The sequence below is a fragment of the Phoca vitulina genome, unplaced genomic scaffold (genome assembly GCF_004348235.1).
Source record: "Phoca vitulina isolate PV1807 unplaced genomic scaffold, GSC_HSeal_1.0 scaffold5, whole genome shotgun sequence".
Classification (NCBI taxonomy): Eukaryota; Metazoa; Chordata; class Mammalia; order Carnivora; family Phocidae; genus Phoca; species Phoca vitulina.
Window position 1 is genome coordinate 15,495,692 of NW_022589708.1, and position 25,356 is coordinate 15,521,047.

General features: G+C 48.3%; 2 protein-coding genes across 5 annotated transcripts in view; one reads left to right on the plus strand and one right to left on the minus strand.

Annotated features, from left to right (window-relative positions):
- The window catches only part of GPR180 (G protein-coupled receptor 180), a 263,310-nt gene that overhangs the window by 151,805 nt on the left and 86,149 nt on the right, over positions 1 to 25,356 (minus strand). The window lies entirely within an intron of this gene.
- Positions 10,633 to 25,342, plus strand: SOX21 (SRY-box transcription factor 21). Of its 4 annotated transcripts, none has more exons than XM_032402759.1 (3): positions 10,633 to 11,531; positions 22,563 to 22,674; positions 22,869 to 25,342. In XM_032402759.1, the coding sequence occupies exon 1, from the start codon at positions 10,648 to 10,650 to the stop codon at positions 11,476 to 11,478; it is 831 nt and encodes a 276-aa protein (XP_032258650.1). In that variant the 5' UTR covers positions 10,633 to 10,647; the 3' UTR covers positions 11,479 to 11,531; positions 22,563 to 22,674; positions 22,869 to 25,342. The 4 variants fall into 4 exon arrangements, with proteins under 4 accessions (XP_032258650.1, XP_032258651.1, XP_032258652.1 ...); XM_032402760.1 differs by having other exon boundaries at positions 22,956 to 25,342; XM_032402761.1 differs by having other exon boundaries at positions 23,300 to 25,342.

The following is a 25,356-nucleotide window of genomic DNA, read 5'->3' on the forward strand; positions in this document are numbered from 1 at the left end:
GGTGACAAAAATAATACAAAAATACATCTTTGATGTAAAATATCAAACACTATAGAAGTGTACATTAGAACCTGAGTCAGCTCAGGTTGCCATAACAAAATTCCTCAGACAGAGTGGCTTAAACAACAGAATTTTTTTTCCATAGTTCTAGAGGCTAGGAAGTTCAAGGTCAAGATTCCAGCAGGTTCTCTCTCCCTGGCTTGCAGTCAGTGGTTTTGTCCTCACCTTGTCTTTCCTCTGAGTGCACAAAGAGAGAGTGAGCTCGCTCACTGGTGTCTTTCTTCCAAGGACACTAATCCTATTGGATCAGGGCCCCACACTTATGACCTTTTTTTAACCTTAATTACTTCTGTAGAGGCCCCCATCTCCAAATACAGTCACACTGGGGGTTAGGTCTTCGACATACGAATTTGGAGGGGGGTGGGGACACAAACTCAGCCCACAGCAGAAGTTCACAACAAAATCTTTAAGTCCCCCTTGACCTGCCCTCTTCCCAAGATTCAAAAGCAGCTTTCGTGATTCAAATGCAGCTTTTGGAAAAAGGCTAATCTTGGCACACCTGTGAGTCTGACACCCTGGATAGAACGGCTGAGGGTTCACTGCCTCAGGCTCTTAGACTAAAAACTCTATCATTCATGATAAAAGCCCGGAAAAAGCATGTGGTGTTTAGAATGTAGCCAATGAGATGTACAATCACCTTTAAGTGCTTTAAGTATTTCCTTCATTTTATAGAAATATAAAAGTATATGTTGATTTAATCTGACCGTACATTTTCACTTAATAGTCAAGGAGCTTCAAGAAGCCAGAGGTGAAACAGCTTCTCCAGATGAAAGCTGAAAGCTGCTGTCCTGCCGCAGACTTGCCCTCGGATGCAAAGTAAGATGAAGAACTTCGATAGTGACCAAGCTTCCTGGCGACAGAAGGCAAGAATGTGGGAGTTTTACTAGGGGTATCAGAGACGTTACCGAGGTCGCCTCATTTCCAGCACGACTCTAGACTTCATTAAATTAATTAATTAAATAACTGATCAAGATTAGCTTCGTAATCCTGTGCCTGAATCATGCGGTTAGGGCCTCAACCCCTCCTTGGCGGTGCGCGCATGGACCCCCAGCGTGGGGCGATTCATTCATTCAGCAATTTATTTCGAGCCTCTTTGGTGCCAGGAGCCTCACTAGGCACTGAGATATAAAGATCAATAAGATACGGTCTCTGCCCTTAGGATGTTTAAAGTGAAGTCAGGGAACACATAATGAGTTAATAGTTGAAATCAAGAAGCACTGGCATTGGAATAACAGTTGGGCCAGGCATGGAGAACCGTAAAGCGAAGGGCAGTCAACCCAGCCTCTTGACGCTGTGTTTATCAAAGAAGCAACTCCAAGTTATTATTAATGAATCAATCCGATCATATTTTCTTGTCAGGTGGTTGCCAGCCTCTTGACTCACTCTCCTGGGTCCCAATAGTAAAGGCAGGATTTTATTAAAAAGCACGCCCTGGGACACAATGAAAGGGCCCTTTACCTCAAGTAAATAAACAAAGACAAATTTTATCAAATACCAGGCTTTGTTTGACAGCAATGGATGTGTTTGCTAGGAGACAATGTACATGCATGGACATCAAATACTGTTTTAAAAGTGATGTGATCATAGAGTCCAGCCACTCCTGACAACTGACTGGAATGCGAAATCAGAGGCTGATTATGAACAAAAGGGCACGTCAACTAGGAAGTTAGTGTATAGAAACACTTTCATGCTCAAACAAAGCGTTGCAATACAACGCGGCTCTCCAAATACCGGGGCGCGGGGCGGGGTGGGGGGGTGGCGATAAGTCCACTGAGGTCATGAGTCAACTTTTCAGGCAGCTGCAATGATTAGGGGCTGACTGCTATCAGACTAACCATCATTCCTTAATGCTTCTGGATTGCTGCCTTGTATCGAAGTCACAAAAATTAGAAGGAGTTAGGTCATTTGCTTGCTTGTGCATTATTTTCCTGTACCTCTAGAAGAAGGAAAGGGAACATTATGCTGCTGGGGAAAACAAACACCGCGATTTAGGCATGGACCATGTGGAGTGAATGGAGGACTTGTCCTGTCCTCAATACACTGAGCACTGAGGCTGAAACAAGCAGTGACCTTCTCCACAGGTGGTACGGGAAACTAGAGAAAACGAGCCCCACCACCTAGCCCCTAATGGTGCAGGCATAGAGGCTTACAGCTCCTAATGCAAGATGCAGATAGCCAGGTGGCATTAAGACAGGTCAGGGCAAACAGTCTCACATGAAAACCAAGCAGGGCATGAGCAATCGTATTTGGTGAATACCTCTGCCAGGCTGTTAGAGGAATGGAAGATGTAGGAATTTATACCAATGGAGTTATTCTTCCAGTGTGCAGAGTTCATGGACCCAACCAGGTGGGCTTGTTGTTGTTCTAGAGATAAAGACTGGGTGGTTGAACAAACTGTCCAAAGTAAGAAAAGCATAACCAAGCAGAATCCCAGGAAAATGGGATTGGGTGTATGATTGGGTGACAGTGGGACCAGGACAGAACTAGATCATTGACAGCCGAAAGCTCTAAAAAGAGTACCATGAGTCCTTTCCCCCACTATGCCATACACAGGTCAGGAAAAACACAAAGAGGCCCACTATCACAACTTCTGTTAAATAAGGAACTGGGGAGTCTAGACAGTGCAATGAGACAAGAAAAAGGAAATAAAATGTACAAGATTGGAAAGGAAGAAAGAAAACTCTCATTATTCACAAATGATGATTTTGTATGTAGAAAATCCAAAAGAACCCCACAAATAAATTACTTGAATTAAAAATGGTTTCACAAGGTTGCCACTTAGAGTCAATATGCAAAAATCTATTGTATTTCTGCATACCAACAATAGAATATAAAATTATTTAAAAGATACCATCTTTTTAAAAAGATATCTTTAAAATATGCTATTTATAATAGCATCAAAAATAGTTTTAAAAACATAGGAATAATGGATGAATAAGAATTCTACTAGAAAACTGTTAGATATCACTCAGATTATTAAAGAACAACAAAATTAAGGGAAGGAAACTAGGCTCATGGATTCCAAGTGTTAAAATTGTAAAGATGTCAATTCTCCCTAAATCAACCTCAAGAATTACAGCAATCTTAAGTAAAAGGCTTTTAAAAAATGTTTGGCTTGGGGTACCTGAGTGGCTGAGTCCGTTAAGCAACTGCCTTCAGCTCAGGTCATGATCCCAGGGTCCTGGGATTGAGCCCCATGTTGGGCTCCCTGCTCAGTGGGGAGTTTGCTTGTCCCTCTCCCTCTGCCTCTTTCCCCCAACTTGTGTGTGTGCTTTCTTTCTCTCTGTCTCTCTCAAATAAATAAATAAAATCTTTTTAAAAATGTTTGGGTTTTAGGAGATCTTAAAAGTTCTCATCACAAGAAAAAAAATTTTGTAATTACTTATGATGACAGATGTTAATTAGATTTATTGTGGTGATCATTTCATAATGTATACAAATACCAAACCATTATATTGTACACTTAAAACTAATATAATGTTATATGCCAATTATACCTCAAGTTAAAAATAAAAATAATTTTAAAATTTGGGGTTTTTAAAGAATATTTGGAACCTAACAATCTGTTCTAAAATTTATATGGAAATGCAAAGGCCAAGAGTAGCCAAGATACTTCTGAGTAAGAACAAGATGAGAAGACTTGTTCTGCCAGAATTAGGATAGTGCAATATTAGTGAAAAAATAGAAAAATTGAATAATATGAAGCAAAATAAAGAACTCAGAAACCGATTCACATAGGATGGCAAACGTAGCACTAATGAGGAGTATAAAAAAGTAGTCTTTTCAATTAATGGTTCTAGAAAATTGAGTATCCTAATGGGAAAAATATTAAGCCTCATCGCAATTTCAGATGGATTCTGGAAATGGAGAAAGAGCTCCTATAAGACCAACCCGCCCATAGAGAATAACCACAAACTTGAGACAAAATATAAAAGACAACTTCTCTGAATGCTCAGGAAAAAATCAAAAGGAAACAGAAACACAAAGGGACACACTTGGAAAAGGGGTACAGCACGAGGTATTTCCTATCTTCAGAGCTTTGTGCCTGTTACATTTCTTGCATGTGCACAGTACACATGAACAAGAACGCTTCTGGCAGCCAGTACCCATGGTTAAAAACCGGAAACGACCCACATCCTCATCAACAGGAGAGTATAAGCAAATACACTGTGGTATATTTATATCATTGACTATTACATAGCATGTAGGATGAATAAACTCAGCGATATGCAGTAATATTGATCCAAAGAATATAATTAAAACAATTCATTAATAGATATTACATAAAAAGTTAAAATAAAAATGTATTTTTAAAGGATACATAAAGATGAAAAAACTATATAGCTATATTTAAAAAAAATCAAAGGAATGAAAATCGTTACATTGGGTTAGGGAGGCAAGTACATAGTTCACTGGGGAGATCATTTGGTTTGATAAAGGTTTACTTGCAGATTTTATTTTGAGTGGTGGATTCATTGTTACCTTATTAAACAAACAGACCATTGAGGGAGCAATCCAGGGAGCATGTCATAAATTGGGTGGGAATTGTGATTATACCAACTTTGTGTACTTGGAGTTTACAAAAGAAAGGTCGAGAGGGATGAGGGAAGGAAAGAGGGAAGGAGAGAGGTGGGATGGACAAGGAACATCCCTTATGTTGAGGGAACAGAAAGACTGAGATTAGAGATCACTGGTAGGAGACTCTCTTTTAGCGGCCCTCTACCCCTGAGAGAGGATAGAGATTGGGTTTTTTCAGGGTTGCAACTTTGGGGTGCTTGCAGTGGGAAGCCCACAGAGGCTTGCATCTGAGGCTTGCAGCTGAGGCCCAATCTGTGCTGATAATCACAGGAGCCAGCATGGGACTTCGAGAGACTACCTCAGGTGATTGGGGTGCTGCGGTGGGTTTGGAATGCCTTCCTGGGGAGATTGCCACTAGGCACTCCCTCAGAGGGGCGGTGGAGCATGGAGTGAGTCACAGAAGGCCTGAGGATGTAGGTGGAAATTAAGAATCTGCGCCAGGAGGGGGCTGAGTCTTGTGCCGGGTCTCAGAGTGGTGGTGGTGAGGAACATCAGCTTAATTCAAAGGCCATTCCTCCATTTGGGGTTGTGGGACTTTGGGCAGGTTATTCATCTGCTCTGAGGCTTGGTTCCCTCATTGCAAATGGAGGTAGCTGTCACCTTACAGAGCTCTCCTAAAAAGTAAATAAGATAATGTATGTAAAAGGTACGGTATCTTAAGAACTGAATATATGATAGCTATAAAGTGATCCGATCTGCTCAGCAATTGAGCTCGAAAGCAGACCCATCCTTAGACAGGAGACTGAATCTGAGGGGGAGGAACACTCAGGGTGGGGCCATGTGGACGCTGGAAGGGGGACAGTAAGACGGGATGTTTGGAAAGCCAAAAGCATGGCTTCTTCACCACCCTGCTGGAACACTTACTGGGGACTCCCTCTCTCAGCTTTGTTCCTTCCTGAAACCAACCAGAGCTCGTGTGGTGATGAAATTTAGAAGTAACCCCACCACACCAGAACGCAGTCTCCTCATCTGCGCATGGGTTGGGATGATTTTTCATTACACGGGCCACGGGGTATGGCTGGCTCCCTCACACTTCAAGAACCTCTTGTCCTTAGAGAGGTAAATCTCTCCATTGCTTTGAAGAAAGTCTTGGGATCTGAAATCAGTCCTTTGTGCAGTTGTCTGTCTTGGGTTATTTGCGTTGTCTTTTTTTCCCTTGGGTGTTTTTGGCGGGGAGGAGGGAAGCCGAGAGAGCGCGCTGTTTATTGTTTTGTTTTTCTTGCTCTGTCATCTAGGCACAGCTCCTTTTGGAAAATGCTAGCCTGCGTGAGCACTGCTAAGGAGGCATGAGGAAAGGGGTCTCCATGGTTGATTTGCCTAGTCCCAGTTTCCAAGTACAGCAGGAGCAGTGAGGGGAAAGGGACAGACATCTCAAAAAGATGAAAACTTAGCAGGAACCAGTGAAGGGCCACTTGTGCAGCTGGGATTGGCTCCCGGAGTGCCTGGTCCAAGGCCTCTTTTGTCTCCTCGGCTTTCTGTGGACCCCAGGTTTGGGGTTTGCCCCCTTTTGGGGGGCTGGTGGAGAAGAGCTAGGGAGGTCGAGGAGTGGGACTAGAGAACTGTGACAAAGTTCTTTAGCTGTCACTGCTAGTGTTCCCAGGTGCAAAGACTTAGCCTCTGCACTCTGAAGGCGAACCTTCACTGCCCATCCACTTTCTTCGGCTCACCTCTTGGTCCCCTACTAGTGCGCTTTCTGTGCCATGGTTCACCACCTCCATGGTGTTCGGAAAATGTGGTGGTGAGCCAGCTTGGTGAAAATCCAGTACGTGAGTGGGGACAGAAAGGATGGAGGAAAATGATTTCGTTCATTCTGATCCCTTGTCTTCCTTTGACACCCAGATATTCTCCCCTCTTTTGTGGAAGAGAAAGAGAAAGAAAGCCAGTCGGTCTGGTGTTGCCAAGGTTGGGTTTTGTTCTTTTGTTTTTTTAATTCCCCAACAACCTCATTGCTGCCTCCTAGTGAAAGCTTTAGAACTGAAAAAAAGCCCACTTACTGGGGAGGACTTCAGGGGGAAAAGAAGAAACTGAATTTACACAGACTCACAAACTTTTTCGGAGAGATTGTCTGCCTCTCAGTTTCTCATGAGACAGATTTGTGATCACGGGTATGACGTGGCCACAAGGAAAATACAGAGCCCACACAGACTCTACTGATCAAAAGCCCATCGAACTTATAATTCTCTTTCTGTTTATTTTGCCTTCACTTTTCACTCACACAGACTCTTCTCTCTCCTCTATCTTGGTATCTTTCTTCTTTAGATAAAAAAAAAAAAAAAGAACAAAAATATAACGTCGTATCAATTCAAGCATAAGATCTGTGGACTTTAAAACTGAATTTCCATTTTGACACGTAAGAAAGAGGATGGCCTAAAAACTTTGTGAATAGCTCAGCCAGATTCAGAGGAGAGGTGTGAAGGCTGGTTCATAGTATCAGGGCCACCTTGCCTGCCTTTCACTCCCAGCTTACTGTGAGGGCCCTGCGTTGGCTGGGAAGGGCGTAGGCCAAGACTGTTGATCCCCTGAAAACCGAAATTGAAAAGCAAATCTCTCCTGTTTTGAAATGTGTGAAATTTAATTTGGTGACTAGGCAAACAGACACACAAGGAGCCACTTTCTTTTTAGGTATGGCAAGCACCTTTGTTTTCTAGAGTTCAACCTTCTTGGACTTAAGAACTTTCAAATTTGGGTCATTTAATATCACTAAACAGGCAATACTGCACAATTTAGAAAACTACATCCAAGGAAGCTTATGTATTTTACTTTTTATAAGACATTGTACAAATAAGCACACATTTCAATGGCATATATGAGCATTTTTCCATGGTAATAATTTATTACAATAGATTTTTAAATGTAAATTTGAAAAGAGTAGATTATAATTTAACTCACCAATATAAATATCTTTTCTCAGTCCTTATCTGTATATGTCAAGATAATTTTCATGATTAGATTCAACTTCATTCACAATGTTTAGTGAATAACAGTTTTTCCAAATCTTGCATCCCCACACATATGTTCTTCATATGACAGTGTATAATATTTTTGTCTCAAACCTACTATACAAGTTAGGTTGAAAGCTCAGGGATGATAATTTTGTAGTTTATCATCACAAAACAGTATATTTAATATTCTAGTCTATGTAATTACACCTGCTAGTGTTTTAACGTTACTCCACCCAGAGTCTGTGAATGACAGGGTGGCTTTATAGAGCCTGTAAAGGAATATGGTTCTACAGAAATCAGTTCAATTATTTCAGCAATACAAGGACATAACTAATACAAAGTAAACATTTGTAACTGCGATATTGTTAGAAAAATAGACTCCCATACATTTCACTATTGGCTCACATTTCTATATGTCACAGCAACTAAAATGAAAGCAATAATCACTCTTCTTAAAATGAGCAATAAAACAAGCCTAACTTTTAAATAAATCTAATGGCCCCAAACAGTTTTTATTACTACAATCAGTACTCTGTGTCTGTGTGTGTGTGTATGGGATGAACATATACTGCAGGGAAGTCTTAAAAGAGTTAACCACTTACAGAACTTCCTACTTGCACACACCACAAGGCTAGGTCTAATCCTAACTGCCAAAGAAAGAAGGCAAGCAAGTTGTCCCTGAAGGAGAGGCCAACTTGTGAATAAAACCTCCAGACTGATCATGCTATGAGTGTATTGCAGCATACCAAGAAGTGATAAAAATACGCAAACAAAATCACGCTGTTTTTGCATCATTATAAGGAAAAAAACTGCTCTTTCTAAAGGAAACTGAGCTTAACAGCATAAAGCTATTTCAGTACAGAGTGATTGGTATGTATTACTTTGTTCTTTCAGAGCGACGTTTGACACTTTCTGATTCTGAATACCTTCACCCTACCTGTGCATTTAAGTGAGACAGTGTTAAGTTACCTGTACCTTAAAGAGATCAGCATAAAGATGGCTCTGTCGACCAGAATAGAAACACAACAAAACACTCAGATTTTTCAAAGAGCTGAACAGTCAGCCAAGGATGCCTATTCTCAGCCTGGGCGAGCTCCCTTCCGAGAAGGTTGCCAAGAGCACGCTCAGTTCCTCCTCAGTTATTTTTCACTTCACTACCTCAGACTGGGTGCGTCACCAGCGCAAGAAAATGCGGGCAGCATCTGTTGCCAGTAACATCTGGACCTCCAAGGAAAAGGAGCATTCTTCCTAGGAAAGTCTCCAACATTTTCTAGAGTGCGTCCCCTCTTCTGCCGTAGTTGGAGAGGCTCTCCTTCTCCTGCGCGCCTCCTTCCTCCGGGCAGAGGATCCCAGAGCCGCGACCAGTGACAGGGTAGCCGGGATGACACCAGGGGTTGCCAACACCAAACAGTGCGCAGACTCCGCGGCGCGCTCCTAGCTCTCCGCTCGCCTCAACCTGCTCTCGAGTGAAGAGGGGTGGGAGGAGGAGTATGGAGGAGGCGGAGGGGATCCAGTTTAATTCGCGGTCCTGGGGGTGTGGGAGCAGGAGGAGGCTCCGCTGGTCCCTCCTCCCTCCTGGAGTCTTGGGCTCCACCTCCTCCGCATGCCCGCAGATATACACACACTCAGTCGCGGCTGGACATGCACACCCAGCGCCGGCTCCGGGCGCGTGCACACGCAGGTAGCCACACTCACCTGAGCCCGTGCACAGGGCTCTTGCCGCCTCGGGAGCGGCGGAGTGGCGGCCTGGGCCAGGAAGGGGCCCACTGTGCTACGGGAGTGGGGGAAGCGGGAGCAGCCCCAGCGCGGACCTGCGAATAGAGGTGATGGCGCGTTTTCCTTAAATCCCCTCCTCCAGCACCTCCGCCCGGCGCCTGCTCGGCTCTGGCCGGAGAAGCCGGGAGAGCGGGGCCCCGGGCGCGGCGCACACGCGGGCGCACGCACCGAGGCGAGCGCGCCGAGAGGGGCGCGGCGGCGCGGGCGCAGGAAACTTGGGCGAAGTTAGTTGCAAGTGCCGGGCGGCGGCCGAGACGAACCGGGAAGGGTCGTGGCCGGTTCCCGGCCCGCGGCAGCGCCGCCCTCCACGCCCGGCGCGCTCCGGGAGCCCGAGTCGGCCGGTGCCCCTGGAGGAGCTCAGAGCGTGCGGAGCCGGCATGGCCCGGGGGACTACGGGACGCGGCGCCTCGGCGAGCCGGAAGGATTTTCCCTGAGGCCCAGCGACCCCAGGCTTGCTCAAGCCTCCAGCCTCCTTCCCGGACCGGCAGCCGGAGAGGAAGACCCGCGAGGCAGGTGCTGGGGCGGCAGACATCTCCCCCCCAGAACCCCCAGCCGATTGGGGGTGGGGGGGATTCCCACCAGCGAGCCCTGCGGCGAGTCAGGAAGGCCGGCTGGTGCTGCTGTATTTGTATTTATATCTATTGCTGCGCTGTTCCCTTGCTGCGCCCGGACCCTCCTCCGCCTCCCCCTCCTCTTCCTCCTCCGGGGCCACCTCCCCTCCTTCCCCACCCCCATCTGCTACTGTCAAATGAGAAAGTCACCGAGGAGAACCCAAACACTCCAGCCGCCGAGGGCCCCCTTTGGCACTTGGCAGCACGCGGCGGCGGGCTCCTCGGCTCAACTTGGTGGGGTCTTCGCGACGCAACTTTCCGAGCTGCTCTGCATTTAAGAGAGAAAAGACCGAGGAGGAGGAGAGTTCTGCGAGGCAGCGACTACCTGCAGGGAGTTCGCAAGCAAACGCAGCCGGAGAGGAAGGACAAAAAGAAAGCAAAGGGCAAACTGCCACCGTGGGGTGGGGGCACCGCCGAGAAGTTCCTGTGCCCCCGAGAGGATTTTCCCGGGCGATCGGCGGGAGAGACCAGGGAGGCCCGGGGCGCGGTGCGGCCCTGGGCTCGGCCCCCAGCCCCCTCTTCCCGGGCGGGAGCGACGCCGGGGCGCGAAGTGGGGCGCGGCGAGCGCGGGCAGGCCGAACGGGTCCCCGCGGACAGCCAACATTGATTTCCTCCGGGCGGAGGGCGACGGCCCGGGCGGCGGCGGCGGCGGCGGGCTGCAGCCGCGGCACGGCGAGAGCATGTCCAAGCCGGTGGACCACGTCAAGCGGCCCATGAACGCCTTCATGGTGTGGTCGCGGGCTCAGCGGCGCAAGATGGCCCAGGAAAACCCCAAGATGCACAACTCAGAGATCAGCAAGCGCCTGGGCGCCGAGTGGAAGCTGCTCACCGAGTCGGAGAAGCGGCCGTTCATCGACGAGGCGAAGCGTCTGCGCGCCATGCACATGAAGGAGCACCCCGACTACAAGTACCGGCCGCGGCGCAAGCCCAAGACGCTGCTCAAGAAGGACAAGTTCGCCTTCCCGGTGCCCTACGGCCTGGGTGGCGTGGCCGACGCCGAGCACCCGGCGCTCAAGGCGGGCGCCGGGCTGCACGCGGGCGCCGGCGGCGGCCTGGTGCCTGAATCGCTGCTCGCCAATCCCGAGAAGGCGGCCGCCGCCGCTGCCGCCGCCGCCGCCCGCGTCTTCTTCCCGCAGTCGGCCGCCGCCGCCGCCGCCGCCGCTGCCGCCGCCGCCGCCGGCAGTCCCTACTCGCTACTCGACTTGGGCTCCAAGATGGCAGAGATCTCGTCGTCGTCGTCCGGCCTCCCGTACGCGTCGTCGCTGGGCTACCCGACCGCGGGCGCCGGCGCCTTCCACGGCGCGGCGGCGGCAGCTGCAGCGGCGGCCGCGGCCGCCGGGGGGCACACGCACTCGCACCCCAGCCCGGGCAACCCGGGCTACATGATCCCGTGCAACTGCAGCGCGTGGCCCAGCCCCGGGCTGCAGCCGCCGCTCGCCTACATCCTGCTGCCGGGCATGGGCAAGCCTCAGCTGGACCCCTACCCCGCGGCCTACGCCGCCGCGCTATGACCCCGCGGGGCCGCCTCGCGAGGACCGCTGTGCACACGTGTACATATGTATAGGTACGAGCTCCGCGGCCGCCCCGTGCGCCCTCCCGCGACGGGGGCCCCGGTTTGTATGTACAGAAGATGTATAGGTGCAGGCAGAGGCAGAGATGCCAGTCGGGGCGCGAGTGGCAGAGCGCGCGAGTGCTCGGGCGAGTGTGCGTGTGGATTCACAGGATCATTTCAGACCCGCACTGCGGCAGCCCACTTTAGGGAGGGCGGCCGGATCCGACAGCAGTTGATGTTTGCTTTGCACTTCGGAACCTGTTGCGTTTTGGCCCACAGAGGTGGAGGAGTAACTTTTTGACACGTTGGGCTTTGCAGTTTTGTTTGTTGGAAGTTAATTGTCGGTTTTGTTTTTGTTTCTCATTATCTTTTTTTCTCCCCCCTCCTGGTCTGTGTCGCATGCACTCTGTTCAAGTGTTAGGTCTGAAATGGCTGGCACAAGGGAAAAGCTGATCTGTGTCACTAGTTTCTCAGAGCGAGATGGCTCTGAGCGGCCTTGCTCCCTATTTGTACTATTTGACTTTGCAAATCTCTGTTCTCTCAAGCAGAACTCACAGACCGGATCCATTCTTGACCAGTGACCGGCTCGAATCTGGCCTTTTGTATGTGAGATGATCACGCTTTCTTTTGTTTATCACGTCATATGCAAATGAGAGCAAGAGCTCTTAAGAGCAAGGAATGCAAACAGGAAATATGCGCGAGATGAAAAGTTGTCAATTGGATTTTATCCCTTAGGGAAAAAAAACCAAAACTGATAACTCTCCCTGAGTCCACTTGCTTGGATTTCTGACACAGTTTACAGAAAGATAAAAGGCACTGTTCCTATTTTCCCCTTATGGCTGAGTTCACCTTAAGATTGTAAATGTGTCTATGTCCGTGAAAACATGGAGTCTGAAAATGTGTTATTTGCGTTGCCCTAAATTTGAGTCGGTTTTAGACTCTAGAGCATTTTGAGCGAATGTCAAAGTTAAGTTTTTAAAAATTGCGGGGCTATTTCAGAATCGCAATTTTATCTAAGATTAAATCAGACTTTTTTGTCTGAGTGGTAATGATATATTTATTATTTAGCAAAACTGAAAAAAACCAGAATTGTTTGACAGATGTCTCTGATTTTCAGCTAGCATTTCTTCACCAACTTGAACCGCTTAAATGTGTTTTGGAGTTCCCTCCCTAATTAGCTTATTTTTTAGATTACCTGCAATTCATTTGCAAATTATGATAAAACACATTTTAGAGAAAAGAACCTCAATTATAGCTTTTTGTTTCTTTTTAAATGTATATATTTTGACTAATGTTTGTGAATGAAGTTGGCTAACATGTATTTAGTTTCATTTTGACTTTATGTAATATAAAGTTTTAAAAAGTTTAAGTATTGGTTTTAACCTTTATGTGTAAATGGTTTTCTTGTGTGATCTTCTAATTTAATATTAGACGTCTAAACTATATCTGTAAATTAGAATCCGACTATCACTCTGTTCATTTTTTTTGAACAAAGAGTTTAAATAAAGCCTGAACCAGGGAAAAGAGAAAATCCTCTATTTCTTGTTGAGTTCCTAACAAGATTTTTATCTGAATTGCCTTACGTGCCTGGTCCAGGTGAAGTGTAAGGTATCCTCCAAAGGCAGCCTTTGTTTCACTTTTGAATAGATTTACTAGGAAATCTAAATCAAGCCATTGTTATTCAGAGCCAAAAACCTGATTTATCACATTTTTAATCATGAATAGGAAAGAAGATAAAAAAAAAAACAAAAAACCCAAGTAGTTGTATTATCTTGGGGGGGAAAAAAAGGGCATTCATGAACCAGTAGAACAGAGCCCATTGAAAACATCCAGACCGTTCAAAGCATTTCACGAGTTTCCAGTAACATTTTAAGAGAGGAAAGTTGTCTGACCACTTGATCTTGTTAGTGGGAGAGCCCCACCACTTAAGTCAGTGTAATGTGTTCACGTATCTTTGGCATATTCCTTGTTTACACCTTAAGATTTTATTTGGAAAGCTAATCACTGCTAACGATGATGTACAACTTTTGGCCTCTTTAGGGCTTTATTCTGTCATACTAAATGGCATTAAAATATAATTATTACAAATTCTGCAGGAGAGGGTTGAATTTCCAGGGCTAGGCAAGTTTTCACATAAAGGATTTTCATTTTAGAAAGGAGATGACAGGGCACCAGGAAGACTATCGGAGAAAAAAAAAATTAACTGTAGGAAGATCTTGATTTTCTGCCTACCGAGATAGAAATTCTCAAGATACAGGACTCAACTAGTCCTAAACTAGTTTCCCCATTGACAGAGACCATCTCTGAGAGCTGCACGTCTTTATAAGCGACCCAACTCTTTAAAGTCATTGTTTTCCCCCAACGGAATAATATTTTAAAAACCATGAAAAGTTTTGGAAATGTGAGAAATAGGCTCTGCTGGTTTGACCCTGATTCACTAATTAAAACGATCCCTCTCCTGTTATTCCCTGAGCTCCTTGCAATATTATAAGTTAATTCATATGGTTCTGAGCGATTATGCAAAACTAATTTGGACTGTCCAGGGGTAATTATCCCTGACACGGTTAATTAAATCCTTTCAAGGCTTCGTCTTTCCCTTTTGTAGCAGCCCATCACTTCTCAACACGGAACTTCCTGCGGCTTGCTGGAAATCACCCCAGCCCTAAATCTTAGTTACCTCCCTGAGCCTTCCAGCTCGGCCCCACCGGCCCGAAGATTCCCCGCCCCCTCCCACCCCCTCCCTTTTTTCCCAAAGATCAGCGCTTTCTGAGAGCAACGCTCCGGAGTGTTGATGAATAAGAAGAGGACTAGAAAGATGAGTAAGGGGAGGGGGAAAGCTGCCGGGGGTGCGCACACAGGGTCACGTCGCCAACAGATTGTGAGGCTGTTTGGTTGTTTGAGTATGTCCACAGGCCCCCCGGGGGTGACTAGTTTACCACCCCTTCGACTCCGGTGTTCTTGCCAACAAGGTGAGTCTGGAGAAAGCCTCCCTCCAAGTTAGACTGTGCAGAAGTAAGTGGGAGCGACTCTAGGGCAAGAGCGTGGAGAAGGAGCTAGGTGTGTGTGTAGAAGTCTGAAAGCGGCCCACAAATGCAGAGCTGGGACTAGGCAAAGAGCTGATGCAGGCTTGAGGTCTATCTCTCTCTACCTCTCTGTCTTTATCTCTCTTTCTTCTCTCCTCCCTCCCTCTCTCTCTTCCTTTCCTCCCTTCTTACATTTTCCTTTTTTAAGATTTAAAAAATCCACGACGACGTTTTTTAGGTAGTCACGGTTGCCCAAAGGCTTTGAACAAGCCTCACATCTGAAGGGCCAGGCGTGTTGCCTTCAGGCTTTGCGCAAACAGGTGGAATTTACTCTGTCTGAGCAATAAGAACCGGAGCTGGGGGACGCTGCCGTGCGAGAGATGGCTTCCGGGAAGCAGTGGAGCTGGCCGCTATTGTCACTTCTTTTGACAATTTCCTCCCCCTCTGCTCCCCCCTCCCCGCCCACCGCAAGAAACAAGAACAAAACAGCGCCGGTCTCCCTCTCACCCCCCGACCCCGGGCGGCCTCCGCGAGGGGCGCGGAAGATGGAGAGATGATCCGACAGTCTTCCCGGAGCAGATAGGGACCGGCGCGCCAGCCAATCAGAGTGCGGCTCGGCGCGGGCGCTCCCCGCCGCCGCCCCCTGCGGGCGAGGGAAGTTCCCCGCAATTCGCCCGCCCCCAGTGTCGGTGTCTTTCTTGCGCCCACAGCCCAGCGGAGGCAGAGAGAGCGCCGTCCAAACTTTATTAATCTCTCCCCCGTTCTTTCTCCCTCAGCCCGGTGCATCTCAAAGGTCAGCCCTCTTCTTTTAAAAGACTGATATTATTAATTCACTGACACCCCCCCCTTCTTTTTTCTCTCTTGCAGGGGGAGAAAAGGGGGAAAATCGTGAAAGAGCTTTTTTTCTTCCCCCCTCCATCCTTTTTTTTTTTGTCCTTCAGTGGGAGCGTTTAGACAGTCGAGGAGGTTTTGTCCGGGAACAAAACGCAGGGTTGGGAGGTTTTGTGAGAGTGTTGTTTGTTGAAGTGGACCTAAGAAAAAGCGGCGGCTTTCTCCTCATTGTGAAGAAACCAATCAGTGGTATTTGGAAAACTGTTAGCATTGTGCACTTCTTCTGTGTCCATTGTGAGGCGTTTCTTTTCACAAGGTTTTTTTTTCAGCCGATCCAGCTGGCCGGAATGAATAGCAGTGCAATGTGTACACGCTTTGTCCCTCCGGCCTTCAAGTAGCCCCCATTGAATAGACTAAGTTGACACTGCGTGACAGTGAAACAACATAATAAAAAATACATGAGCCCCTGAATAGGAGCAGGCGCATAAATAAATAAAATGGGTGACCAAAACTGGATAAACTGAATGACAAAACGGTGAAAGGGGAACAAAAAGATATTTAACACGCTAGATTAGCATTAGAATGCGATCTACAAGGCAGAACAATTGATGAATAGGTTTACCGGCCAAGAAAGAAATGGACTAAATGCCCTTTGAATAGATATGCTTTTTGCAAGGGCTTTGAATAGATATGCTTTTTGCAAGGGTTGAATGGGAAAAGGTAAAGATGAAGCTATGCAAATGAGCGGGGGAACTTTTTATATATATTCTTTAAACACACACACACACACACACTGCGGGAGGAGAGTGCTGCCTCGGGATGTTTATAGAAGCAATAATTGCCATTATTAGCATTGTCTGCAGCAGATAGAAATTGAACAGGTTGGGATAATATAGGGTAGCAGTAATTATTCTTCTAATTAATGGTGCTTTGGTACTTGAAAAAAGAAAAAAGGAAAGGAGAAGTAAAAGTTATGCAGAAGTTATGTTTCCTTGTGTCCGTTTGCCCAGCGTTGGAATCTGTAGAGCAGCAAGCCTGGCGATTCCAAGATGCCTGCTGATCTTAGAACATTTCAGGGAGCCAATCCTTAGGCTCTGGGCTTGGGGCCTGATTTCCATTTATGCTGCGTTTTTTGAGGGTCAAATACGGTGTCTGGTATCTGGTAGGTGCCGAATGAAGAGTTGTGGAATGAATCAATACAGATTTAATGCGGGAAACCGGGCCTCCTATGGATGCAGCGGGGAGGGAGAATACCAAGGCCGATTTGCCTTTCACCGCCCCCTGCGACCCCCGCCCCCTTTATCTAGGGGAGGGGAGTGGTCCGGGAGGGAAGATCGCCCCCACTTTTCTGAGGGTTCTTTCTTTGTCCATCTGGGCCGCTGGAAAAGATATAAAAACCAAACAGGCGACGAACAAGTCCTGCCCCCCCATTCCATCTCTGTCCTCACCCCTAAATCCACCCCAAAGGCAGAGCCTTTGAGGAGCCCCACCTGGCTTTGTAGAAACGTTGTACCCACCCGTTTAAAGAATTTGAATACACTTAAAGCTTGGCTTTCTCTCCGTTTTCTCCCCTTACCCCGCCCCGTTTCCCTTCCTGTCTCCATGTCTTTGACCCAATTCCACAGGACTGGGGAACCTCCCCGCTGAATTGCCGGCGGAGGCAGGGCGCGAACCCGCCGAGATCTGGGCTGTCCTTGGATTTCCTGTGCTGCCCCGGAGGCGGGCGTCCGCAGGGGCCTTTACAGCCAACGAAGTCAATTATTTTCGATGGTTGACCACCAGGCCTGCCGGGCCGCTGGGCCACCCAGCCGTCGAGCTTTCCAGTCGCTTTCTGAATTGCCTAACTTAAATGAATAATGCAAATTACAGACCGCGGAGCTGACAGGTCCCGCGGACTCGCAGAAGCTCCGAGGGCGCTCGGAGCAGTAGCGCTCCCAACCTCCCCGACGGCTGGCGGGAAACTGAGTTCTGAGAAGCAGTGACAACTGCTTCTGAATTGTGGTGACAAAAGGGGCGGCGGGGGTGGGGGAGTGGAATCCCAAACTCTAAAAGCAGTGGGGGTTTCCCCCCTTCTTCTTTTTAAAGAAGCAATTGAGCCTTACCAAGCGACGGGGGCCGCGCGGAAGCCTCGCATATTTTAAACTGTAACCCGAGACTTCGCGGTTTCAGCTTCGCTTAAAACATGCAAATTCTTAGAAACTGAAATCTGAAAAACTTGCGGAGAGCTCTATCCGGGATAAACCCGTTGAAAGTCACTGTAAGGTGATAAAATTCACAGCGATTGGGGTGATGGGCATTTGTGCAGGAGGCAGCGACCTGTTGGATTGGGTTTCCAGGTTCAAGGTGGCCGCTGGGCCTTCCGCGACCTCCTGGACGCAAAGCAGGGAAGTGGTATCTACAAGGCAACCCGCGAAGACGTCTTCGCTTTTGTGACCCCTACCGCGCCGTCCCTCTCCCCACCCCAGCCCCTCACTGAACGCTTTGTCAGGTAGACTCCAGCACCCTTGCTGCGGCCGCCCCATCGTTCACACTTGACCGGAGGAAATAAAATCAGCTTTGGCTTTTTAATTCCTTTTGAAGATGTTTCCACCTGATTTCTACCTCCTTTGGGCTCCTCGCTTGATTGGGGGAGGGGTTATTTAGGGACTTTTTGCAAACAGCAGAAGTTAAGGTACTAATTGTAAACAACCCGTTGCTCTCTTTGAATGTATTTATTATCATATTAGCCGAGCACTTGGAGACACACGGCCTATTACTCATTTCGAGCCTCTAGGCAAAGAATTCTCCTACTGAGATCGACCAGTAAAACCAGATTTCTTGGGGGAAATTACGAGGACGTCTTCAGACTCTCTTCACGGAATTATATTACTGGATTGTCAATTTCACTTGAGCACCCTCCTCCCTACTCAGCCCAGCCTTAGTATTTTATTTCGGGATCACCCCAAGGTAATTAGCCACTCGCAGAAAGCTTGAAATCTCAAAAGGAGAGGCGCAGCCTCGGATAACAGAGACCAAGTGAGGCTTTTCAGATCGGTTGCCTACACTGGGGCTACCTTTTTCATGACGTCAGGAGTGGAGAGAAGTCTGTTTGCAGAAGAGGGAATGCCTTTAAAAGGACTCTCAGGAACCCAGGGTGTGTGTGACGGGGCTGGGGAGGGGGGCGGCTCAGAGTTGGGGGGAAAGCAAGCTTCCTAGAATGTCACCGCCTCAACATCGCAAGAGCTCAGCCTCTCCTCCTTAGAGTTCCCCGCAAGTACTGCCACTGAGTTTGGGGAACTTTATAGCGCTTTCCCCATTTGCGCATTTCACATCCAAAAGTTTGTGCGTGGGAGCACACACACACACACACACACACCTGGTTTGGAGCGAACCCCGCTTTATTTACCACCATATTGTAAAGCCTGGGTTTGGGAACAGCCGCGGAGGGTCCGACAAACTGGAAATCTATGCGGGCGTGTATCAAGAGGCGGAGGAAATTGCGTGGAATTATGGCCGCGCTCAAACACACGGGAAATCTGCCCAACAACGTTTTCGCGCGCGCTCCCCCTCACTCTCTCCTACTTCGCTGAAGTTTTGGTAAGGGTGTTTGCTTTAATCTGGATCACCTGAATGATGGCCTACATGGACTCACTCTGCCTGCATGGACTGGCTGGGTGAGGAGGAATGAGAAAACGCAGGTAGAGCCTGGGAGAGGAGATGGAGAACCTTTCCAGGGAGGCAGTAGGAAAAGTGGGTGCTGAGGGAAACGGAAGGAAAAGGGAGGATAAAAGAAAAAAGAAAATCAGGACAGGAAAGATAATAGAACAAGCGCACCACTGACACTCCCTCTTGCCTTCAGGTTCAACACCTGGGAAAGGTGCTGCCGAGGGCAGGTGAGGGATAGGACGTGCCAAACAGCAGGAGGAGGCGGAGAACCCCAGACTTCCAGACGCCCCCCAACCCTGACTCCTCTGCGAGGTCCCTGCGGGTTCAGCCGCATCTGAGAAGAGCGGCCCCGTTGGGGAGGGCGGGGAGTGGGAAGCGATGATGATCACGCAGGCTCTGACAGGTTCCGCGTGGAACTGAGGGATCCGGAAGCGAGGGAAGGCCCTGAAGGTCCCCCCACCCCAGTCCCTGTAACGCCTTGCTCTGTGGCTGGAGCCACATTAGAAAGCTGAGTCTCTGGAGCTGGGGCCAGCCTGTCCTCCACGAGTTTAATCCCTGCAGACCCACAGTGGAAAACACATTATGTGCTGCCTGAAATTTATTTAGGAAAAATAAATCACAATTATGGTAGAACTCTAGAAGAGGGGTCGGTAGCAATCGTGGTACTGTGGCGATAAAGCTCTTGTTTCTTCCTGGGAAATCTGCCCTGGTGGCCCTGTAGGACAGCCTGGGAGCTCTTCCCAGCTTCCGGGCGTGAGCCTGGGGGCATAAATAAGGCCCTTAGCTAATCGCCCCAATCCTGCTTTTCAGCCACTTCCCCACTTCGGGCCGCTTGGGGATGCGGCTGGGGGACAAAGGCGCCGGCTGCTTTGCTCCAGACCAAGGCTTCTTTGCCCTTCTAGAGCCCAAGCCCAAGTTGCTGTTCTGCCTTTTCAGGGACTCGGTGTTCCCCTGCAAACCTAGACTTAAGTAGTTAGAGCGGTTGATGAATATGTATTCGAACGGGCTGTTTAAGGCTGCGTGAATAAACATGAGCCCGCGGTGGCAGCGCCCACCCGCTCCCTTTCACCTCTCTGGGGCGCGGGGAGCCGGAACCCGCGAGTCTCGCATTCCTGATACGGCGGGGATCGTGGGTCGGCTGGAGCAGCGCTGGGTCTCTCTGAGCCCCCACACCCGGCTACACACCCTTCCCGACCTGGCTGCCCGAGCGCACGGCGGGTGGCACAGATCCGCATGCACCCACTCCCCGGGTTCTTTGGACACCGTTGCCTTTCTAGAAAGCTGCCCTGACTTGTGTTACTGAGGTGCAGACTTTCCGAACCTGGAGGTGGTGGTGGGGGGTGCTCTTCTCCCTCTCCAAATTTGGGGCTAGCATTACTGAACATGAGTCTCTGCGCAAAACTAGAGAACCCTGAACTTGTCCCCGGGTGTAACGGATGGAGGTCGTGACCCACCTGCGGGGAAGAAAACGTCGAGCGGCGCATTCCAGGGAGGGGACTGCCCTCTCAGAAGGCGTTTGTTTTCTGATGTCCGCGGGCGGAGGGGCGGCGGCGGGGAATAATTACCCACCCACTATACTCCCAAAGCCCCCGCCACCTCCCGCTGGGAAAAGTCGCCCTTGGGCCTCTTTGTCTCCCTGGAGCCAGGGCGTCTTCGTCTTTGGAAGCTGAGCGAAGAAATAACAAAGCTGACTGTACACGCAGGCCTCGGCGGCTTCACCACCCGCACCAGCCAAAGGCCCCCACGTCTCTGTCTCCTCTCAGGCGCAAACTGGGTGACAGGCGTGGGCCGGGCCTGAATCGGGTGCCCATGGCCCCGCAGCGCAGCCCTGGGGCTCAGGAGGAGGCGAGGGCGGAGGCGTGGCTTGCCCCGGGTCCAGGCCCTCGGGGACCAGTGGAGATCCAAGCCTCCTTGGATCTTGAGGCCTCCTTCAAGGCTCAGACTCCCGCAGCTTTGGAAATGCCAGACCCCACTTCGCACCCAGGGCTGCCACTTTCGCCCTCACCTTGCGTGTAAGAGGAGGAAAGTCGGCTTCCGCACTTCCCCCCCCCCCCCCCGCCGAGCGCCGGGGACAGTGACCCCTCCCCGCGCAGAGAAGCGCTGGGGGGTGGGAAGCCCTTCGCACCACCAAGAGGCTGGTTTCGGTGGGTGGAAGGAATTCCCGACCCCACCCGGCTAGCGCTTGCCAGAGGTCTAGAGAATGCGGTCCTTGAGATAAAGAGCAGGGTTTGTCTTCCTGCTAAAGCTTTGCGGACCAGGTCGAGGCCGAAATTCTACCCAGATCCTACCGCTGGAGGCTTTCTCAAAAAGTGTCCCCTGAAAATAATGACTTGTCCGCCGCAGTGGGCTTGGGGGATTACCTTCACCAGTGAGGTGGATGTAAAGGCCGCTCTAGTGTGTGACTGCAAGCTCTTCTTCCTGCAGGAAGAACAGGGGCTGGTAGTTCTAGAAGCATAGGGCAAGACTTGGGGAAAGTCTGGAGAATTCAAATGGTTCCGTTGGCTCAGGAGAGCTCCTGGCTGGGGAAATGCCCTCACAAGAAAGGTCAGGAATGGGAGAAGGCACTTGGGGTTTTGGACTAAAATATGGGGGACAAAGCAGGACAGAACACTCTGGGATAAATGTCATCCATATAATAGCAAGGCGGAGAACCCTAAGTCATTTGGAGATGGGGATGAGCCACTAGTTAACAACTGCTATTCCTGAGCTCCTTTGTGCCAAGTGAGCCCCATCAGATGCCCAAGACCAGGAAGCATCATTCACATTGTATTCTGTGTGAATGGTGCCCCCTTAGCAACAATAAGATTTCCCCTTTGACATCCTTAAAAATCAAACCAGAAGCCCCTTGATAATACGCTGTTTGTGATGTACTCTACTCTCCAAGCTGAAATTCACTTTATCATGACTGTGGGGATCCATCTGGGGATGCTCTTAGTCAAGATAGAAAAGTCTGTCTCCTATTCATGACAGCATTATTTACAAATGCTAATATAGGGAAGCAACCTAAATGTCTGTGAATAGATGAATGGATGAAGAAGATGTGGTATACACATTTATATATACAATGGACTATTACTCAGCCATCAAAAAGAATGAAATCTTGCCATTTGCGACAACATGAATGAAACTTGAGGGTATTACGCTAAGTGAAATAAGTCAGACCCAAAAGGAGAAATACTGTATGATTCATTTATATGCAGAATCTAAAAAATAAAACAAGCAAACAAAACAAAATAGAAACAGACTAACAGATACAGAGAACAAACTGGTGGTTGCCAGAGGGGAGTTGTGTGGGGGCATCAGAGGTACAAACTTCCAGTTATAAAATAAACAAGACACTGGGATATCATGTACAGCACAGGGAACATATTCAATAATATTGTAGCAACTTTGTATGGTGACGTGGTAACTACACTTATTGTGATGATCCTTTTATAATATATAGAAACATTAAATCACTTGTGCACATAAATCAATACGGTATGTCATTATTCTTCAGTTTTAAAAAAAGAAAAAAATTTGTCTCACTTTTCTGCTTCGACAGAACAAACCACCAAGAAGCCTTTCCTCTTGAACTACAAATGTGCAAAGGCAAGGCTTCTGGCTTAATATGGCTTTTGAAAAGTGAGAGAAACCCATGCATGAAAACCCACCTGGTAAGTGAATTCCTCAGATGGTGCCACACCTCTCCTCTCCCTTCCTCATTTCCTTCTCCTACTCATGCTTCCCTGTGGGTCTTTTGACATTTTTATGAGGCGGGAGTAAGTAAAACAGTAAACTTGGGTAGGGTGCTTTAAATGCATCACTGTTATGAATTGGAGAGGGTGGAGCTGTGTTGTGCTAGATTTAGATCCCGGCTCTGCTGAGACTACAGAGAGAGAAGAAAGGAAAAGGATCTTCTGGGTCTTCTTCTTATTATCTCCTGACGTTCTCCCAGGGGCTCAGTGCTAATGAGCAGATACCTTCACTCCACCCCCACAGCCACCTGCCTATCAGCTGTGCACCCACAAACACTGCCTTCTTGCTGTGACTAGAGATGGACAGTCACGGCTTGCAGCAAGGGCCAGCCTCTCTACTTGGGAGTTAGACCCCCATCTCCTTTCTGGTAGGTGACCTCTCAGGTGTCCCCCATGATTCCTGCTTCGTACAATTCATGCCTTTGTGTAAACCTCTCCCTTTGTGTGGGCTGTGCCTAGTGATTTGCTTCTAACAAAAAGTGATGGGAGGGCACTTCCTGATGAAATTACAAAAATGATGACCCGCCCCCCCTTTCTCTCTCAGCTCTTGCTCTGAGGGAAGTCAGCTGCCATTTTGTGAGATGCTCCATAGAGAGGCCCAGCAACGACCTGAAGCCTGCCACCAATAGAGCAAGTCACATGGAAATGGCCCCTGGCCCAGTGGAGCCTAGAGATGAGAGCAGCCGCGGCTGACTCATGATTGGAGCCTTGGGAAAGACCCTGAGCCAAAGGCCCTCAACAAGGCACCCTGGATCTCTAACCCACAGAAGTCATGAGATTATCAACATTTGTTGTTTGAAGCCATTAAGTTTGGGGATGATTTGTTATGCAGCAAGAGATAACTAATATATCATGTGGCTCCAGAAAATCTCCCCTTTCTCCTTCAATAGAATTTTCCCTCCCTACTGAATCATTCTTGCTGCATAAAAATAAATGCTATCCTTTCTTTAAAGAACAAAACAAAAACCTTTCATGATTCTGTTTTCCCCTCTAGCTACCATTCCACTTCTCTGCTCCCCTTTACAGTGAATTTGTTAAAGAAACAAAAGATGTCTCTATTCCCTATCTCTAATTCCCTGTTTCCTCTTTTCCTTAAACTCCCTCCAGTCAGAGTTTGTCCCCTCCCCACCCCAGACCACTGCACCAAAACCTGCCCTGACCCAGGTCACCAGTGACTTCATAAATCAGTCAGTTCTCAACTACAGCATTTGACGGAGTTGATCGCTCCTCCCAGAAGCAATTTCGCTGCTAAGGCACCACATTTACCTGGTTTTTCTCCTACCTCATTGCTACCTCTTTGCTAGTCTCCCTTCCTGGTTTCACTTCTCTCCAACCTCTTGTCAAGTTTTTTCAGGAAAGATCGGGATTCATTCAATCAATCTTCTCTGCTAGAGCTGAATGTTTGTGTCCCTCTGCCCCAAATTAATGGTCGATTGGGATGCCAGCGTGATGGTATTTGGAGGCGGGGATTTTGAGAAGTGATTAGGTCATGAGGATGGAACCCTCATTAATGGGATTAGAGCCAAGAGACTCCAGAGAGCTCCCTTGCCCCTTCTGCCATTTGAGAACACAGCCAGAAGACAGTGGTCTGTGGACCAGGAAGCAAGTCCTCACCAAACAATGAATCTGCTGGCACCTTGATCTTGGACTTCCCTGCCTCTAGAACTCTGAGGAATAAATTTCTGTTGTTTATAAGCTACGCGGTCTATGCTGTTCTGTTTTAGCAGCTGGAATGCACTAAGACATTCTCCAGTCTTCAAAGGAACTGCAATTGTCTTGGGATATGATTTTAACAGTTTCAGTAGGAAACCATGATAATGTCAATTATGTATCTTCCTAACTAGTGATATAGATTTATCGGTTAGTATGAGCAAGACTAAGCTGACATAACCTCTAGACCCTTAATCTCGGTGGTTTAACACAACAAAGGTTTATTTTCACTCTGAGGTGGGTTAGTAGGGGGGTTGTGCTCATCCAGGCTGATAGAGATTCCATATTGACCTGTTTCCCTGACTGCCTCAGCAGGGGACATACAGCATAACAAGCATACACTGGCTCTAGAAGTTTCTCACTAAAAATTATGCACATCACTTCTCACATTCGTTTGGCCAAAGTAAGTCTCATGGCCACACCAACCTCAAAAGGGGCACAGAAGTACAATCCCTACCATGTGCCCAGGAGGTGAACTTGGTGAACACCACCTCAATAGGTTTTATGTTAAACATCCTCAATCTTAAAAGAAAACATTACCAACTGGGCTCCTTTGTATGGAGACAATGTTATCTGGAAGAAAATGTGGCTAAACCACCCCTGACTTAACCAGTGGTCTTTTTACCTCCCATAATTGAAAAGACTTCCTATTGCTTTGCAGGTGCCGCCAAATTTGGGAAAGCCTTGTGATGCTTTGCAGCTCTGCCTTTCATCTCCGGCTTTGATAAAAAAATAAAATAAAAATGTCCATCTCCTCTCTGAATTCACAGCTTGCCAGGCAGTCTGTCGCTGCTGAGGATTTCTGGAAGGTCCATAACCTCACTGCAGGATTTGAAACTGTACTTCTGCAGGGCTTTAATGAGTTTCTTATTTCCTGCATTTGTGCCCTCC

What these genes read in the sequence shown, in the direction of transcription:
- SOX21 (XM_032402758.1), top strand. Translation starts at nt 10,648, where the DNA reads ATGTCCAAGCCGGTGGACCACGTCAAGCGGCCCATGAACGCCTTCATG.